At 35.0% G+C, this 20,807-nt stretch overlaps 1 protein-coding gene across 7 annotated transcripts in view; it reads right to left on the bottom strand.

Moving 5' to 3' along the window:
• Nucleotides 1-20,807, bottom strand: part of NRXN1 (neurexin 1) — a 629,457-nt gene that overhangs the window by 543,166 nt on the left and 65,484 nt on the right. For all 7 annotated transcript variants that reach the window (XM_042884865.1, XM_042884874.1, XM_042884894.1 and 4 more), the window contains exon 2: nucleotides 17,151-17,180. In XM_042884865.1, coding sequence (XP_042740799.1) covers nucleotides 17,151-17,180 — 30 coding nt within the window. The remainder of the gene's footprint in view (nucleotides 1-17,150; nucleotides 17,181-20,807) is intronic.

Here is a 20,807-nt window from a genome sequence, read left to right as displayed (position 1 = left end):
AGCCAAAACCTTTACAGTAAACAATGCAGCAGCCTTCCTCTGCTTCCTCCCATATAAATTTTGATCAAAAGTTGTTATTCACAAGAGATGAATTATGAAAAAAATCCCCCCTATAAGGGTACTGGGTTTCAAATATCAGTGCCCCAGGAACACCTCTACCAAAACCTGAATTCACCACAGAGGTAGCAATAGCACTCTTCTGGAACTTCTGCTTAGAAAAAAAGTGCCTCTTTTAATGAGTTGATTAACCTTGATAGCCTCTTTCATCACTTGAATACAATGGACTTACTGCTTGGTATGTCTTTGAGTTCCACCACTGTCAGCATTCACCAAAGTACCTCTCACTTTAGACTGACCACTTGTAGCAATTGAAGAGAGAGGCAGTAACTACAAGAAAATTTGGCTATAGCTTTAAATGCTATTTAATTTAAAAATCATTCAATTTCCACTATCCATCACAACTGGAATTGTTGTGGAATCCTGATTTTAAAGAGTGGTACTATTTCCTGTATCTGAACAGTAAGGCTGGGATAATAAGGAACCAATTGTTTTCTTTTATTCAGAATAAAAGACAGAGTAGAACTTCAGCAGAAGATTCAAAAGAAGTAAAATGCTGAAAACAATACTTTGTCTTTAGTCCCTATTTCAGTATATAGCAACTAGCAAAATAGAATCAGTTATCAACCAGCAGCTCACAACCTTGTTATCTAAAACCACTGACAATTAGATGATATAAACAGACTGATAAGAAGTGGACACACAGTATTTTAAGAAGTTACAAATTGCCATTTAATAAGATAATCCATATAGAAACCCTCAGTGGATTTTAAGGCATTCTTCCTCAATCCAAATTAATTACTAATATGATTTTCTTCAGGAAAGTATCATTATGTCGTTATTCACTGATCTGTAATTCTAGAAGCTCCCCTTTCTCCACTTACACTAGTCTACATTTGACATTTAAATCAAAGCTTCAGGCTTTACAGTATGATATGCCAGACTAAAAGTATTGCACCCTACCCCGCCAACTTCAATTTTCACACTTTCATTGACTTTCATAATAGCAGATATGTTCAGAACTTCTGAGTTCTGGAAGTAATTTTACACCCCACGTTCTATGCTCATCAAAATCTTTTCTGAACATGTCTAAGTTAAATAAAAGAATGTGAATGCAAGACCATGCAGTCCCTCTGGCTGTTTTGCTATCTGCTGCAGATCAACCTGTTGCAAGGCAATAACTCTGCTTTTACTCAAGTAAGGGTTTATGCTGCAGCACAGCATAATTTCCAGGTTTGGTGTTAGCCAACATATAAATATTTCATATATTCCTGTAATCTTCATCTTTTAAGGAATTCTTTCCAGACCTTCAGTAGATGAGTAAAGAGAGATCAAAGTCCTAATACTTCGTATGCATTCCTACACTGATCAAATCATAATCTCACATACAAACAGTTACTAAAATTCAGGTTAACAGTCCATAACTGAACACCATTAAAATTATAGGCACTTTTTTAAAGCTACTTGGAAATAAAATATTTTAACAGATTTGAATCTAAACAGAAGAAATAAAATCTAGAGCTTATCCATACACACTCAGGACTGCCAAATGCTGTGTCGTCTTGGTGACATTGTGTTCAAATCTTCGCAAATTTATAACCTGGGTTGTAACAGCCACAGTTTAGAGTCCCATGTGTCTAACCTGCTAGTTTTATGCTTTTGTTGCTCTCTTTTTATGTTTCAGTAAATATATTAGATAATAAAAAAATTGTTGCTTACATACATGGATTATAATATTTATTTTAAAGACGGCCCAAGATAAATCCTGTACATTCAATGCAGCCCAGACAAGCCAAAAGGCTGGACACCCCTGGAATCCAGCTCATCCACTACTTGACAGACAGAATTTTCCAGTACTAAAATTCTCCTAGCACCCAAAAGCACTTAATATTTCTACATTTATTATAGAACAACACTGCATACTAAGCTAAATACTGTGAATTTTGTTTGGCACAATCTATCTAGTAGTTAGGTTAGATAAATCTCTATTAGCTTTGCAATGCTTACGTCTCATTGCAAAGTTAGTCTTCACTACTAAAGGATTTTTTTTTTTCCTGTAAAATTAATAGTAAGAATGATTGACTGCCTCTGGTTGTATAATTCAATTTGAAGAATCTCAAAAACGTTACTGAAAATCACTCCTATTTGCCAAAAGGCTGACAAGCTATTTGCACAAAACCACTGAAAGAATTCTGGGAGGTGTCAATAATGAATAGGATAACTGCTCTCCAGCTTGATAACTAAAGAGAGCTTGCTGATAAATTTTAAACACATTCAGCATGCTGCACTGTGCTCAAGAGTCACTTCATATACCCATTGCTCCTGGATTTATACAAAAGTAGTTCTGTAACAGAACTACTTCTGTTTCAGATTAGCAGACATTTCAATGCATGAAAGAATATCTGTGCACACACATATATATCAATTCCTCATAACATTTTTAGATTTTAAAAAATAAGGGTTTTTTTTAAGCATTCCCCATGTTTGCATATGAAAATATAACACCTTGACTTAGGGGTATATAAATGCTTGAGTATTCTAACTTACGCTCTACCTATTCTCTTTTTCTTCTCCATTCAGTTCTCTTCCACCAGTATGAGCATACTGAGATGTGAAACATTTTTTCCCCGCCAGTATTTTAAGCTTATAATACTGTCCTTTAGGTGTAAGTATACAGAACTAACCAGAAACCTAATACCACGAGTTAGCTTTCTGAAAGTATGAAGGTAGCTATACAATTGCATATTATATTACATTTTGGAGAGCCAGAGCTTATTTAGATTAATTCCCTTTATTTAAGGGTAGGCTATATAAAACTTTATGAAAATTTTGGACGAGACAGACAGAAGCTCTGGTTGAAGTGAGCAAGTCTAAACCTCATCCCTTTTATATCATCAATTGCAGAGGCAGATAAAGTAAGTCTTCTCTTATACTGATTTCTTTTCTGTTACTATCAAGTCCTGGCTGGCATAAGGACACTGATACTTAGCTTCGCCAATGGACCTACGGCATAGCACTTGTTAGGCAAATGAAACAGACACCTGCATAGCACTTGAAGGCTTTGGGTTTTTGTCTTAGTTCTCTTTCTGTCTTGATAAGGACCTACTGCAAAATATCGTTATCGTTATAGCACATGCATCTGCTTGTATTGTTATATTTGAAAAGATCCTATTGTGTACTGGGGATGATCAAACCTATAACCTAAATATTTAATATTACTTTTAGATATTTCAGGATTAAGTTACAGCAATGAGTGGAGGAGGATGCCTCAAAACAGCTTTCTTCTCTCAAAAAATAATGTTGTCATGAACTTAAGTAATTTTGTTATCAAATCAATTATGAAAATCGAAGATATGAAAGCATCAGAATTAAAATATACAGCATTGTTGAACTCTTTTGATCATACATCAAAAGTGACAGAATAAGTGGAGTCCTTCTTTTAAAAGATTAAATGAATAAGTAAGTAGCTTGCACTAAACAAGTCTTCAAGGTCTCCCAAGCAGTTTTCTTTGCAATCTCAAGCCAAGCTAGGATCTTCAGATACTGAAGGATTATCAGGTCTGGGTTTTGCACACTCCTGTAAGACAGCTCTCCTCACTTCCCACTAGTTGTGAATTTCCTATCCCATTTCAGACAACTGTAATATAAATAATCAAGTGGATGGATGAACAGCTTTATTAAATATATGTCTGGCCCTAATTGCATTCTAACAGTCAGTTCTATCAGAAAATAATTTGCAGAAAATAGCTATTTTTTAAAGCTGTTGCTGCATCTGCCATAACTTTTTCTTAACCGTGGGAGGGCAGTAGCTTTTTGGTGTAAAATTTTGAACAGGAAGAGTTCCCCCTACTAACTTGTGCCAAAATTTCTTGTCCTCTCACAGCTGAAGCATCTCACAGTGCCACAGGCATTTAATCAACAAAGCACTTCACAAAAAAAAATAAAAATAAAAATACTATCACATAACAATGAAAAACTCTGTCCTTCAGAAAATGGAAGAATGAAAGATCTGTTAAGTAAAGAGCCTTACTCACCCTTTTCACATTCTAGGTTGTTTTGTGTTTTGGCTTGTTTTTTACTCAGGACAACAATCAAAGAACACTTCATCTGTATTCACACTGTTGTCTTGATCATAGGAAAATTGCAGACCTTCAGTGCACAATAATTAACTATCCCTCCAAATCCAATTAATATTTTGTCTATCATCTCTACACAAGCAGTGGCTTTGTTCTTGGTCCAGAGAAATCTTGTTCAATACTCCAGTTGTTGACAAAAAAAAAAAAAAAAAACAAAACAAGGCAGGAGGAAAAGTCTTCCAAGTATAACTAAAGAAAACAGCATTCAGAGTTTTCCCTTCTTTTGTTCTCTTGTGTTACCTTACTGATAAAATTCTTTTCCAAAACCACATTGACTGACACTGCTGTGCATTTGGCTTTTTCCTGAATGCCTACGTACTATCAAAATTACTACAAGCTCAAATACCGAAGCAGTCCAAGGGGCTCCATTCAGAGCTCTTAAAAATATGGAATCTTGCTACTGAATAAAAGGCATAGCAATTCTGGAGCACAGAAAAACATTTCTTCAGCATTAACCACGAGACCAGCAATATCAGCAGTCAAGACCACTCCTCATTGATACACAAACACCTGCTGAAACTGTCAGTAGATTCACAACAGGCAAGACAACCACAGAAAAATATACTTAAAGGTACACAAACGTCATGCTTTAACTGCCATTTAGGTCTCATTGTCCCTCAGCGCAATGACAGATATTCTGCAACAATGAACGTGGCAGAGCTTAGCAAAATGATACATTCATTCTCCCAAACAAAAACCGAATAAAATGAGGCCATTCAAGATGAAATAAACATATATAATATGCATTTTATACATACAACACGTTGCAAATAAAACAAAATAGACTTTCTTCCCGTATACTTATTTACTATTAATATTACCAGCCAATTTAAATTATATAGAATGATAGTTGCCAGTGTGGTCGTAGTTTGGTGTTATTCTATCGCCAATTTCTCTATTTCAGCTTTCAAAAAACATGATAGTATTTCTTTGGTAACATTTCATATACACAATTCTCAAACAATCCCTCTAGATTAACTACCTGAAAAATAACAGATGCCACAAGCAAGAAAGGATTGAACCCAAGTAGGAATCTGCTCAGTAGATCATCTGAAGTTAGCACACTTACCATAATGCAAGACAGGACAAACTATGGCAAGTATTTCAAATTTGCTTATCTAGGTGACAGTGGTACAAATTAAATGCAGTCTAAACATTCAGATATATAGTGCCTTTTTTTTTTTTTTTTTTTTTTTTTTAATTAAAGCAAGCAAACCAAATGTCTTATTTTGTATTGTCTGTGGTTTTTCCAAAAAAGAAAATACACTTATAAGGGATCTCCAGGAAAAAATCCTTCTCCAGCGGCAGTCAGCCCTTAAATGAGATCTAAAAGAGGTGCAGCTAGGCTCCACCCATTCCAATCACAGCTGAATTGCCTTCACCTCTGCTCCCAGGGCTGACTGGGTCCTTTCCCCATGTGCTCAATGAGTGGTTCAGGCCATGACTCAACAGTTCCCATACAATACGTTCCTGTATTCTTCCCAGAGGCATTTAGTCAGCTGTCTGTACATATATTTCATTCGTTATATTAATAAATTATCAATCAATAACAGGATGTTTAAACCTCAATGTCTGCTGATCTACAAAGTGTAAAAATGAGCAACAGAAATGATGGGGATAAGATGCACCTTAGCAATTGGCATTCCTTCTCTCTGATGGACAACAAACTATCAAAGGAATGTTTAGGGTGGAACTATTCTAACTTCACTTACTTAATGAAATCCTTTTTTTTTTTTTTTTTCATATGTTCATGGAGAAACTGCAAATTCCCACTTGCCTTCTTGAATTTTAGCTAGAGTAAAACTGATAGTTAGTGAAGTATTTGAAGTCTTTAAAAATAAATGTAATTCTGATAAAGAATAATAAGTCCTTCACTGAAACAGACTGTGATTCCATTCTCTCACTTTGCATGAGCATGCTGGAACTAAAGAAAACTACTTAACTCACAGTGAATACATGTTTGTATTACAAGGTTCAAAGAGAAATTAAATATTAGAACACCAGGTTCAGTGTTTAAATTAAATCCCTGGATGCTACAAGTTGGCATCTTATTTCTGCCTAACTCAGAGCATTCTATGGACTGCGTTAGCCTCTGCTTTGTAAAATTTTCTGGCTTGGATCACAACTTCCATTCCTCATGGAATTAAACAGCTTTGAATAGGCATTTCTTCCTTTATCGTAGAGTAGGAATTAACAACTCTACTTTTGCTGCTATGGCACTGATGAGCACTGATTCACTATGGTAAATATGTTAATAAAATAAAAGCACTGAATGCCACTACATTCCTGAAATATAGGTTGTTCACCTCTCGCATTCAATTTAAAGTACTGAAAACACATGACCACAACAAAATGTTGAATTTCTTTGTGGAAGAGCTAGGCAGAACTTTGAGAAAGACTGATCACCTTTTGATGCACGCTTTCATCCACTTTGGAGGCTTTTCTATGAAGATGATTCAGTTTTCATTTTAGGCTCTGACTTAAGGGAATGCTTTGAATGTTTGCTCCAGTTAGTCCACAAAGAGTGTTATGCTGTGCTTTGGTGTTTTTGGTTTGATGTATAATTCCATCTATACAAGAAACATGATAAAATTATTCCTGGTGAAATAAAACTGAGTCCACTGTTTTTAAAGTCTAACGATTTTCTTATGTTACCACAGTAATTTCTACATTATGTGTGATTCACAGGCTTCAAGGCCAAAAGGGTTTTTTTATTATTATCTAGTCTCATTTCCTGCATTATACAAATTACAGGCTGTCGACATGAGAGACCTCCTCTTTAAGTACTTTAGTGACTAAGATCCTAGGAAAAATATATTTTTAGTCTTTCTAAAGCATGCTCTTCTGACTTTGGTCTCAAGAGTATGCCAACTAGGTAGAGAAGTAAGGGCACATTGTTGCCTCCCAAGATAGGTAATTAGCATGACCTAGATATGCGTACACTTCTCTTAGTTATATATACTTATTCAAGGATACATATACAAATCTTATAGGTGTTCTGCAAAGGAAAATATTAATGTGCGTTGATGTTACACTTTCGTAACAGCTCAATAAAAGGAGAACTTCTGAAAACCTGTTTCATAACAGGACCATGCATTTCAGAAATCATACAAAGTATAAGTCTCCTACCAATTTTAGAACAATGAATAAAAAGAAAATGCATGCATTTTCCTGAAAGAAAAAAGTAAATGGCGCAATAGAGATTTAAGGATGCCAACATGGCAGACATTTTTATTACATCTTTTTGTTATACAATACTTGATTTTGAGGCATTTCTGAAAAATAATTTATGAACCATAGCAGAATTGAATGGTTTCAGAGCACCATTATTTATCTGAGTATGCACATATGTCATGAATACATACAGACGTGTCCGTTAAACATGTATATGTTATTAAGAATTGTAGAAGGATCTGTCCTTCAGAGTTAGCATTTTACTCTATGTATGTGACACTTCTCAATATTTTAAGTAGGAATACAAAAATATTTCTTCACAGTAGCCTAAGCCACTCATTTCTTTGCTCTGAAAGATATGTAGCAGTAGACTAACACAGGGGCTCAGGAGGCTCTATGCTAACACTTGTAGGCTTGTCATTTGTCTTTTCTCAGCCTTAAATGCAATATATGGATATACATGAGATAAATATGTTGCACAGTATTCAGTTATTCATTTCCAAATTTAATTTCATTGCTCCAATCCTGCACTCAGATACTGTCACATGATTTTAATCTGCTGAGCTCAAAAATTTCTCCTAAATCTCATGCAGTTACAAAGACAAACAGGATCCCAATTTGAATAACTTATTACAGACCACTGTAGGGCTGAAAATACTGCTAAGGACCCCAAGAAATCAGTTCATGATTGAGACAGGTGTAGTTGTGTTTGAAGGATAATGATGTAAGCACCTTCATGTAGCTCCAAAATTTACATCTTGCATAAGTATCCAGGGGAAATGAAAACATATACCTTGTTCAGTACCTATACCACAGTAGTCTGTAAGGTACATACATTAATCTGAAGTCAGATAGGAATTTGGTGATCCTCCATATCATATTTGTGGTCATGGAAATATTTACCAGTGCTACAGTTTGATGTAACTACTCCTAAATAACGCTTTTAAAGTTGAAAACTATGTAGTAACTGGTCAGTGACCACAATTAATGGAAATGATATTACACTCATTTAAATTACGCATCCATTCATAGTGGAAACCTCTAAATCTAAGTTGTGCATTGTTTTGCACAGGTACAGTATTTTTGCACAGTAGAAAATCATAATTATCATTTAAGGAAGTTTTCTCATTTGCTTGCAAAACTAGCTTTTAAAGATGGTATGCCTATAACAAGGGAAGGCAACTTTTTTTTTTCTTCCATAAGGACTTGTGCAATTAGTAAGAGTATTGCCTCACAAAACCAATATCTTAAGTAGAGCCATTAACTGAAAACAATAAAAGAACCAGCTCCTCATATAATTATGAGAGTGTTTGCAAAACCCTTCTTTTGAAAAGGAAAACAGTTTTATCCATCACCTTCATAATACAAATAAAATTCCCTCTACTACAGACACCTAGGGTTAACAAAGCAGAAAACCACAAAAGTTATATTCAATCTTGGAAAGGTGTTACTATAGGGTAGAAGTGGACTCACATAGTTTCAGGGTTCTCAGCTACCAGTTCAGAAGCAGAACATTAATGATCACAAGAAAATACTTAGTATCCTTTTCTTTATGTCGGCACTAAAAATTGGATAACAAGAGCTTGTAATGGAGAACAGAAGCCAAACATACTAACAACTCCAGTAAAATCTTATTAGCTTACACACACTTACTGCTAAATTTTGCAGTCTCAGTAGCCCCTTCTCTGTCCAAAGAATATGCAAAGACAGACAAGAAGGCTTAGACACAGCTGATTTTATTCGCTCCCCACTATGTCGCCCTCACCCCTCATCCCCACCCCAATTCCAATAGCTGAGGTTGCCCCTCAATAGCTTTAAAGAAGATGCTAGTGAGTCAGTTCAGCTATTTCTCTTTCGTAAGAGCCAAATTCTAATTTAAACATGCAACACAGTGCACTGGAATCTATTAGAAAGTTACAAAAGTAGGCTTTACAGGAAATGCTTGTGTGCTTATCAGAAAACTAGTGAGGGTGCCAACAGCAAACAAGTAATACAGATGATTCTGCTTTTTTTCAGCAAAGTAAATGAATTCAGTAAAGATTAAATTGCTTTCCCTTCCTCTCATGCCTGAAAACCAGGTATTTTGATATGTATGAAAACCACTAAGAGAATAATAAATATGCAACTTTGTAGCAAAGTCCACATTCCATTGTTCAGGTTCAATTCCTGTGAAAATTTCCTCCTTTGTGCTCCTGAATTTCCCAGTTCACTGCGCAGTTTTACTGCTCTGCTGATACTTAATTGCTCTGGGTGGTCCCTGAAGTGAAGATAGAAAGTTACCTTCAAGCAATTAAGAATGGCAGGGTTACGGAAGGTTTTGAACATGAGGAAAGAGATATAAGAGTGCAAATTATATTGATTAATTAAAAGACTTTAAGGGAGACCGAACAACTCAGATTTTCTGATGTTTCTAAGTAGCCTTGCATACTATTATGACCATAGAAATGAGAAATATTGTAAAGAATTGGTTAAAACTTTTATACACTGAGCTTCTACTTTTACAAGAACAATTAATTCTGACAAGACTATTTAAATATCTTTTTTTTTTTCCAACTCCTTTGTGAGGCATCATTCCTTGTGGAAATACATAATCATGTGCATTTAGAGAGCACAGTCCACATTCTCAGTTACAGTAGTATAATTTTAGGTTGTTTTTCTTAATGGTTCTTCATATTCAATAAATTGCATTTCTTTAGAAATTATGATAGTTTTTCCATCAAATTTATTAAGTTTGGATGTAAAGAAATAATACATACTTTGGAAAATTCTCCTTAGGTTTCTTGCCTCTTTGCTCTTAATTGGTGGAACTCCACTGTGATTCTGATCAAATTAAATTCAGTAGAGATTTCTGCTATAGGTGAGATGTACAATCTCAAATTACTTTTGATTTTCACTAAAATAGTAGAAACTGGAGTCTGTTTGGATTTGTTCAGCTTCCATTTGTAGGTCCCAAGAATTGAATTTATTCCTGCAGTACAACCTAGAATGAAGTTGCAATCCTTAGTGTCACTCTGAAGATGCATTTGATTCCATAATGGTATCAGATATTCAAAGAATGAGGAAAGGAGGAAGCTCCAGAATATGCTACCAAATATCCAAGGAACATGACTCTAAAATCTCTATTTCATAGAAAATGCATTTGAAATTCATATGAAAGTCATAAAGAACTTTACTGAAAACATATAGACTGCCTCAGCTCTTAATTCTTGTTCTTCAGAGTGCATAAATGAAAGCATACATATATATATAACAACAAAGAAAAGCTTGCTTTAGCAAGAAATGCCTGCTTTTCCAATTTCTTCCTTGCTTACCTGCTCAAAAATATTCTTTTAACCCTACAGAGTGACAGATCAGCTGCTTGCTATCGTCAGTAAATGCCCACCTACTTTTTGGCCTGAAATCTTTCATCTTGAAAGAGCTTTGATATTAAGATTCTTTGTCAGCACATCCATCTTCTGTTGAAATCTATGCTTATAAATGGAGTCCAGTGTTGAAGAAGCCAAAGTCTAAAATATGTACCATTATATACTACTATGTGTTCTGAACAAGTAAAGATCTAATCTTTTTCAAAGAAAACATTTTTTTAACATTGCAGTGCTATATTTATTTATTTCCTCTAAATATATAAGAGACTTATGGCATATATATATGTACACATATGGTACTTGCTCATTTTGAGCGATATCAGAATGCTTCAGAATATGGCAATATAGAAAATGCTTTATTTTGGTCATGGAAAAGTGCTGGGCATGGTTTGGGCCTTTCTTCATATAGTTTTCTTGACATCTACAGCAGGTCCTTACAATCCTTATTCATACTGCTGGTCATGAATCAGCTATCTGAGATACAATTTGGAGCATATATGCCTCAAGACACAATCTGGACTTTTAGTGACGATTATCTCTTCAGAGCCACATACATCAGGCAAAAAACATCTTCAACAGTCACTTTCTGCTGCATTTTTCTCTTTATGGAACATAAATTAACCACATCTCAACATAAAGGTGAATCTGGCACTCCACACATCAGATTCAAGGCTTGCTAGGTATCACTCACTGAAGTGCAAATCACTTGTCTGTTGTAATGCATCACAACTTCTACATACATAAATATTTACCCTTCTGATTAAAACATTTAAAGTATAGATTATTATAATATTGAGTTTGAAGAGATTAACCATCAAAATGTAAAGATAATATAAATATCTGTTAGCTCATATAGGTATAGGCATAGGTGCATGCATTACAAACGAGAACTGAATCACAGTGTTTTTGTGACCAGTCACTATTTAAGTAGATCTCTTAAGAAAAAAATTGTCACTATAGAACAGACATTATGCCTAATTACTTCCCCTTGGAATGCTTTGAATAAAACTTTTGTTTAAAGTTCCTTAATTCCTTTCAAAAGCTAATTTTCACTATGAAAATTTCAAGTAATTTTTACACAGAACGTTTTTAAAGTTATTTTGCTGATCACTTAGTAGATTACACAAAACTTTCAGAATGTCTGTCTGGGCCCTGCTAAATGTTTAGTTATATTTAAGGGTAACTTTTCAAACATTAGTAATTTGCTGGTTATCAGAAGAAACAGCTATGATATTGAGCAGAGAAACGAAGGTTATTCGTATTTATAATAGAATGCCATTTTGATACAATTTCTGTTACCCAAACTTGGCAATCTCATTCCGAGTAAAATGCTTACATTAGCTCAATTCAATCCTAGTTATGAGTCATGTAAATAAGCTGCTCACTTGGAATATATAACGATGGGAACAAGTGCTGAGAGTCAAGAAAGCCCTCAGTTCATGTTTTGCTCTAGCCAAAACAAAAATGCCAGCAGCATTTAAGAAGACATACAATTGAATCCATGTCAACAGGGCACCTAAAGAAAAATAATAATCTATGCTACAGCTCAGTGCCATACCAAGGCTTCTACATGACTTCTGGACTATTGGTGACAGGCCTTGGAAGGCTGAAGGATGCATGGCTCTCAGACCCACTTTGGAGCAGCACAGACAAAAACAGGTGAGCACTGGCTTCTCAGCAGTCCCAGGAGTTTCAGAGAGTGTAGGAGACCAAAACTGTCTTAGTTCTTTGAAAACAGTAATCAAAAAAGGGTGAACATATGGTTGCATAAATTCAGACAATTCCCCATAATTTGATAAAGGAGGTTACTGACATAAAGTGCTGTTTGTATTGCATGAAACACGTAGTATACCATGACCTCAAACAACTTCTTACCTGTACCATATCATTTTAATGCTCATGATTGTATAAATATTTATATTATTGTAATTTCCCACTGCCTTCAGTTGTCAGTTGAATTATACAACTGATAATCAATAAAATTCCATTGTTATAGATAGCCAGTGGAGTCACTTGGCTTTTACAAATGCAGTATGATTCTTGGTGCAAATGCAAAACTCACTTTTTCTTGGCAAGGAGGTTGACACAAATATTGACATTCTGAGGTCCATCTTAAGCATTTACATGCAGTACACCAAATACCAACACATCATAAGCCTGTAATCTAACACAATAAATTTTAAGTTGTAATATCAGTCATTCAGTAAAACCATTACTGCTATGCTAAGTATCATTTCATAGCTTGTTATGGACCTGAGTAACTCACATGTGATTTAAAGCTGCATATTATTTCTAAATAGAACAGAAATATGAGCTTGATGTTTAGATACAGAATAAACATAGTCAAAAGTAGAATATTTGTACAGAACTAAACTATAGGTAAAAATGTGTACAAGCTTAGGAGAATTGCAATGAAAAATGGAAGCAATACATGTCACTATATTGTAGTAACTGAATTATAAAACCATTTTATTGCTCATCAAAAGAAAATGAAGAGAAACAAAAGAATCAGGGGGAGGGATAGGATGGAAATGAAGCAATTGAGTGTTTTACATTAGTTGCTGTGTAATCTTAGTTATATTGCCATTCATCATAAAATCTGGGAGGTACTAAACTTCTGATGATGTACAACCTATATGTGAAAATGACTGTGCTATTAGACCTCCTACACAGCATGGAGAAGGCAGACAAAATTTCTGATGGCAAAGCATTTGTTTTCTCTGAAATCAAACAAGTGTTCTGAATAATACATTCAATCACTCTAACAGCGACGATCACATTTAAGATTTGCTTTCCCCATGTCTTTCTACCAGTACAGCTGCAGCATGCTTATTGCTATAGTTATATACAGGTAGGAGATTTCCAGAAAACAAACCAACAAAACCTGGTACTTCTGAAGAGACAGAAAGTTTATCAGAAAATAAATGAATGCCAGTACAATTAAAAGTCTCTGCTTCTTTATAAAATTAGGCTTAGCATTTTCAAGCAGTAATGGCTGCTACAAAAGCTCTGGGATTTATGTTCTGCTTTGTGTCATCTAGTTCTGCACATGCATGTATGACCTCAAATACTGACAGACATTTGTAAACATGGTGACATCTTCCCAACTTTTTTCTGCCTTTCTATAGGAGGCAGTGACAGCTTTGTAAATATCGACACTGCTTCAATAAAAACTCTGTCAGGAAATTATCTGGAGTATTTCAAGCTATACATGCAGCTAAGTGACAAATGGCAGGTACATCCAGTGAGATGCTACTGGATTTTGTACAGTGTGCCCACTTGGAAAGGCTGCCTCACCTCTCTCTCCTCTGTCTACAGTAAGACTCTGGCCTGTCACTGTCCTGTCTTTGAGGCATCTCATTTTGTAGGGACATTGATACTTTTTTTCCCCAGAATCTCACATAACACCTATGAAAAGAAACAGGTGGTGCTTCAGCCACTTACACACTTCTGAGCAAATTACATATTAAAACTTCCTAATGTTTTTATTGGTTATGTTTACAGCTGAAGATAAATTCATGGTGTAATTACTCTGAATCCCCAAATCACTTTTGTTACTGACCTTACCTTACAATAAAGGAATAATAAAGGAATTCAAATTATAATGAAAGACTGAAATGAGTGTGAATGAATCCAATGCAAAGCTTCACTTTTGTCTCATCTTTCCATCACTCTCCTACTACTTATATTCTCACGTTATAAATATGCATCACAGCTGTTTTCAGTTCCTATGTTTGATAATGTAGCTTTAACGTAGTCAATAATGGTTGATGACATGGTCCAATACTGACATATTTTCAGTTACAGGCAAGTGTATTTTGTATACACGTAAATCCTTTCCGTTCCTTTGAACAGATATACACTACTATATGCAAAGAGGAAGCACTGTGGTTATCAAAACATAGCAGTGTAATCTCACAAAAAAGGAAAAATTTAGTAAAAATAGTAAATGTGAAAAGAAAAATGCAGTAGACTGATTTGATGATAGGTGACTGGTGTTTATGTCATGCAGTACATTGTTACACATTAAATGTAGCTAGTATAACCAATGTCATTTTTTGTGAATATAACTGTTAAGCCTTTAAAAATAAAAATAAAAAATGCCCAACCATTGCATGATATTTTTTTCTAAAATCTGTTTTCTATATCAACTGTTAATCATTTATTCATATTTACACGCTTTCGTCCTTTTAAATAACAACAACAAAAAAACCCTTCACTGATGTGTATATTATTCTGTGTATAGAGTAAGCTAGAAAAAAATAATCCTTAATAATAACAAAAATGATCAAAAATGTCAAGATTTGGTTGCTACAAAAAGTCACTTTAAGGTAACTCCACCAAAAAAAATCTATCATTATGTAATGAAGTATTCATAATAAGGAATAAGGAAGTCATATGTACAAGGTACTGTTAAGAAAAACGCAAAAAAGATCAACCAAGTAAGAAACAAAAGAATCCTGTAAGAAATAAATAAACCAGGTTTTAGTCTACTTGCTTAAAACTTCCTAAGCAAGATTTATGTGTTCAGAACACTCGTAAACCTTTAATATTTTGCTGGCGATAGCTAAGTAAGTAATATCTCCAGAAAGTCTGATATGAGGAAGGAGACACTACAGGACTGCAACTACAGGCTTTGCATCACATGTACTTTCTAGGTTTGGAAACACTACATCAGACAAGACAGCAAGATACATGGAAGTTTGTTTCTAGTTTGAATAGTTAGCGAAGTACTATGACACAAATTGGCTTTCTGATATTTACCAAGAGTTGGCACACCCTGACATGAACTTAGGATAAACAGCACTATATCATTACTCTATAACACAGATTATACAAACATTAAAAAACCAACTTCTTATCATAAGAATGTATGGACATGATGTCTGCATGAATCCTCATAGCAAAACATGGCGTTTAATTACACAGGAAAAAGTCTCGACCCTACTTCACATGTTCCCTGCAGAAATAAGGAAGTAAATATAGCTGCCATTGTTCACATCAAAAAATAAAACTGAGTAACAAAATCTGAAATAAAACCCACACTTCACTTTGGCGTTCATTTTTCATTGTTCCTTTCTCCAATTCTTGTCTCAGATACAATCAAAGTTATTAACTTACAAGAAAAATCTCAGGGCAAAAGTGACCACCTGATAGCAGAGACTTGCTGAAGTCAGTTGGGATTTAAAACTTACATGGAGCTGTGTACGGGCCCTGGACAGATTATCTCCAGATAATTTCTCTTGAACAACATTATGTGGGGTTTTTTGTTGTTTTTTTTTTTCCTGTTCCTGGTGGTTTAAACTACAATTCTTTGAGAACAGAAAAATGCATACCTCAAAACATGGTTGTCATTTCATTCTGAATGCTTTCTATAACTGTAGCCTCCTTTATCACTGCCACATGTTACATCTCTCGCAAAACCAGGAGGCAACCATTAAAAACAACAGCTTATCCTTTGGATACTTCTCCTTACCTCAACATCCATGAAATATTTACTTAAAATATACCTACCTCAGTGCAAAAAGATTTACATTTATTTGCATTACTTAGACATACATTAAAGTATACTGATGGCATTAAAAAATAAAGAAAATCATGTAATACCTTTACTTTTACCTATGGATTTGGTGAAATGGTTCCATGAAGAAAGCATTTCCAGACAAAAAGAGAATAAGAGAATAGGAGAGAAACAACAGTAAGAGTCGTGAGTTATATGTAAATGCACTAATATTTAAACATGAAAAGGGACAAAGTTTAAGGTCTGAAGACAAATGGAGATGCAATCAATGTCATATTACAGATTTAGTTTATTTTTTTTTTCCAGTCATGTACATGCAGCGAAACACAGAAATAACCCATGCTTAGATAAGAAAAAGTGACAGAAAAGTAACAGGGAACAATGAGTTAGGAGAAGAAAAGCCACTGATTTCTTTAGGTGGCAAAATTGTACTCTCAGCATTCCAGAAGCCAGGAGCAGGTGCTTTCTGCAAATTCCACTCAGCCATGCATTAAGGTAAATGCATTCTTCAAGGCGTACAGTGTGACAAGCTCAGTATCTTCTCCCAGGAACTCCGAAGAGCGCTCTTGCGATTCATTTATCTTTTATAGAATCACCCGTTATTGTATTTTCAGATAAATACATGACATTTTCTTAAACACCTTCTTATTTCTCTCACCTCTTTTCAGTTATCATATTGCGAGAGGGGGAGTTCAGGAGGCAGGAAGGACAAAAGCTTACAGAGCAAACAAAAGAAAAAAAAATGAAATAAGGAAAGATGTGACTAAAACCATGTGTTTATTTGCAGCCAAAGACAGCTTTCAAGCATTTGCCCATCGTTTGCAGTGATGGATTTAAAGCAGCTACAGAACAAGAAGAAACAATGAAAGCAGAGTGGAAAAGGAACAGAGCCCATACCTTGGTCGCCCATCATCAGGTGCGCCAGACCTTGAAGGGAAACAAGAGCACAGTCAGCAATGAACAAGGGAGCATGGGAAGGTGGTGTTGTCACAGTGACAAAAATGTTTTGTGACAGGCATCTGTTTCCTATGAGATGTCTGTACCACAGACAGAAATCAAAGAGCATTTTTCAGCCACTGGTTGGAATGCTTTGGGCTATGAGAAATAGAACTGCAATTCAAACACTGGGTACTGTTTTGTTGTGTATTTCTTCTGTGCAATAGTTGGGATGGCAGAAAATACTAGAATGCTTCCAGATCCAACCAAATCCTTTAATAATCTGTCTTTATTGTATTTTCATGATATTGCTTTGAATACTTTGCTGGGAGGAGGGCTTCCTGTCCTCAACTTACAAAAGGTTAAAAACCTGGAAAGTGTAAACCTGAAAAATGGGCTGGGTCTGGTCTTTTTCCCCTCATAAAAAATGAGCATTTCAGGTAATTAAAACAAAATTTATTTATCACATTGAAATGATAATGCAAGGGATGTCTCCTTATTTGTGTGAAATGTGAGAGTAGAATGAATACATTCCAGAGGAAGCAAATTACTATATATGCAGTACAAAACACAGAGCAAAGAAAATTTCAGAAAATTTAAGTGACAACTTCTGAATTTGCTTCATAAATCTGTGAGAAATACATTTTGCTTTATATTGGTAGTTTGAGATCAAATCCAATCATACCACTATAGATCTAGTGACATTTCAAAACAGATGGCCGTAATGATAATCACTCAACCAGAGCCAAATTTAGTTAATCTTTAACCAAAAATATTCATCTTTTTTAACACACAATAATGAAATGATACTTATATCCTCACTGAGAATAACATGTTGAAGGAAGAAATTTTGTACAGAAAAAAGACTTTCCACATTTCACATCAGGTTTATTCTTATTGAGCTTAAATCGTTTAGAATCCATTTTAGAAGTTCTTAATTGCTTGTGCTTATCTTCTCCATCAACTGTAAAAATGATACATTATTTTCTTATTTGCAATTAGTTATAGTTAATTCACACAAAGAAGGTGTGCAATAAAATATCCTACTCCTTATTGGAAAGCAGATTTCCTAGAGAGCTCCTGTGATTTCTACTTCACAAAGAAAATTAGGTGCACAAATGACTCATCGTACTTGGGGGTATTTCAAAGAAGATACTCCCAACTGCAATCAGATTTCACATCAGTTCAAGATCTCAAGTGATGTTTCAAATAGGCTAACAAAGGTTTTGCTGAATGAGTGCTTTTTAGCGTCACCATTCCCGGAGGCAAATTGAACCGGAAGGCCTGATGTGCCCCATATCTTGAGCAGTAGATTCATTTAAAATTACAGTGCTCTGTAACTGCTGGGAGGATCCGAGGTTCACACCAATGTATGCACGAGCTGAATGTGATACTGAAGGGATGCCTATGTAAGCATTACTGGTAAGTACCTCACGGCTATGCTGCAGTTAGGAGAAATATTCCTAAATGCTGTTCTTCCTGTATTAGCATAGCTGCAACTGAGACACACTGAAAACACAAACTGTAAAGACTGTTGTGACTCCTAGCGGAAAAATAGAAGGTAATCTCTTCCTAGCTTGACTTTTATAGTTATAAGGACCTAAATAAAAAGCTGAGCTTCAGGAGATGACCACTGCTTGATATCTACTAGTTTTAGTAATACTGCATGTGAGCATGCTCGGTTGTAAACTTGTGATTTTTATATAATTTGGAAAAAAAAAAAACACAATGACAGAAAAGCCTCTTGAAAACATCATAGAAACCACTTGAATTTTAAGAGTCACTTACAGTGCTGCTCAACTAAAAATAGGAAGCCAGTGACTGTAAAAAAGCGCACTGCTCAAACCAAACAGCCATCAACTAAAAAAAGGTAGTACTAGTTCTCAGGCACTGCATTTTGCTTCACTTTGTATGCTACTTATTTTTGAAGCAGCAAGCTTACTTATACTTACTTGCTATGAGTATATAATGTTACTTACCTCATTTTATATTTTTCAATCTATGGATGAAGACTGTGGAAGAGTGAAGAATTGCTATTACTGTACCTGTTTACTCTGTAGAGGGGTTTAAAATGATACAAATAAACCCACCATGACAGCAATCACTGCGAGATTTTTAACATGACTGTGTGCTTATAATTGAGACAACCACAGTAGATGGTCACAGAAAGATCTAGTTTTGACAGGCCACATATAGGCATGCCAAACATTAATAATATTCATTTGTGCACCATTCCTTCATAATCAGATTGATAAAAGCCTTTTCTTTGTGAATTAGAAATTAAAGATTCAGTAGGAATACCTCCTGTATGCATGTGTGATCCATTTCATATTTATACTGAACTTGGCACGAAAGTTGAGGGGCACAAAATGGGATAGGGGAAAACAGCATGAAGAGAGGCTATTTTCATAACCTTGTGTGTAAGTTCCATGCAGAGCACAGGCCAAAGAAAATTTTAAACATGGTGAACTTGCAGTGAACATGTTCAACCCTAGCACAGTTTTAACAAAATGAGTACAATGTAACCTTTTTACACCATCAAATTCCACTTCATGAATACTAAAATCCTTTCCTTTCTTTTCTTTAACTTAAGGAAATATTCAGATATCACAGAATTCAAAGATGAAAAACTATTGCTAGTTTCCTAGTTCTGATTAGGATATACGTTCTATGCTTCCACTCTTTAGATATACATCTTTTGCAAATCTAATGTATGCATATGTATCCAGACTTGTGTTGGAATAAATGTAAGTGTGCAATTTTAAGAATTAGATTCAGGCAACTCCCGGATTAAGTGTTACCCAGGTCTTATCTTGCACTGCTGTGCATAAGTGAGTATGTGAAATGAAACTGAACCACCTCATCTAGTTGTAATGATCTTAATTCACAATCGAACCTCATGTTGACACCAGTAAGAATTTCATGCACAGGTCAAACATAATATTAGTTACCTATTTCTTGCCTTTTGTGCTTCTGAGTTATAAATCCTATCCCTGTGTTGTTGAATAAATTTCTATTTCACAATGAAAACAGAGTTGTACTGATTTGTATGTTCTTGACATTGCATGCAATTAAAGCATCAAAATAACCTAAATCTTCTCTTACTGGTAACATGTATTTTTAATAAAGTTGCACAGCATCATGTATGTGCTAAATCTGAATATCTCACTTTGCCTTTCAGTATGGTGGCATAGAGAAACATGGTACTGATATTGGCAGGCATTTTAAGAGAGTTGCCAGTGAGCAGACAGGCAGTGGTTCTGATTGCCTTGAATCCTTAATAACCTAAGGCCCAATGGTGTCTGTCTCCTGCACTTTGGGTCACAGCAGTGTCAGGGCAGTCTCACTGCACATATGTCAGCTTACCAAATCCTATATTACAAGAAAGTGTTTAAACTACTGGGAAAAAAAAAGTTATAATTCCATTTAAAAAGGTAAAATCATTTTTAAATAGCAATTTATTACATATGAAAAGATTAAGAAAGGATTTTTAAAGATCTTGTACTTTAAAAAGCACCTGCACCCTTTGGCTCATGAACAAAAGGGCAGTACTGACTCCTAACAAAAACTGATCTGTGAAGTGTAAAACTCACTCAAACACGTTTTACCAGGTAATGG

Source organism: Lagopus leucura, unplaced genomic scaffold (genome assembly GCF_019238085.1).
Source record: "Lagopus leucura isolate 7727_CA_CO unplaced genomic scaffold, USGS_WTPT01 Super-Scaffold_73, whole genome shotgun sequence".
Taxonomy (NCBI): domain Eukaryota; kingdom Metazoa; phylum Chordata; class Aves; order Galliformes; family Phasianidae; genus Lagopus; species Lagopus leucura.
The sequence above is the reverse complement of the archived record's forward strand: the minus strand, read 5'-3'. Positions and strand labels throughout refer to the sequence as shown.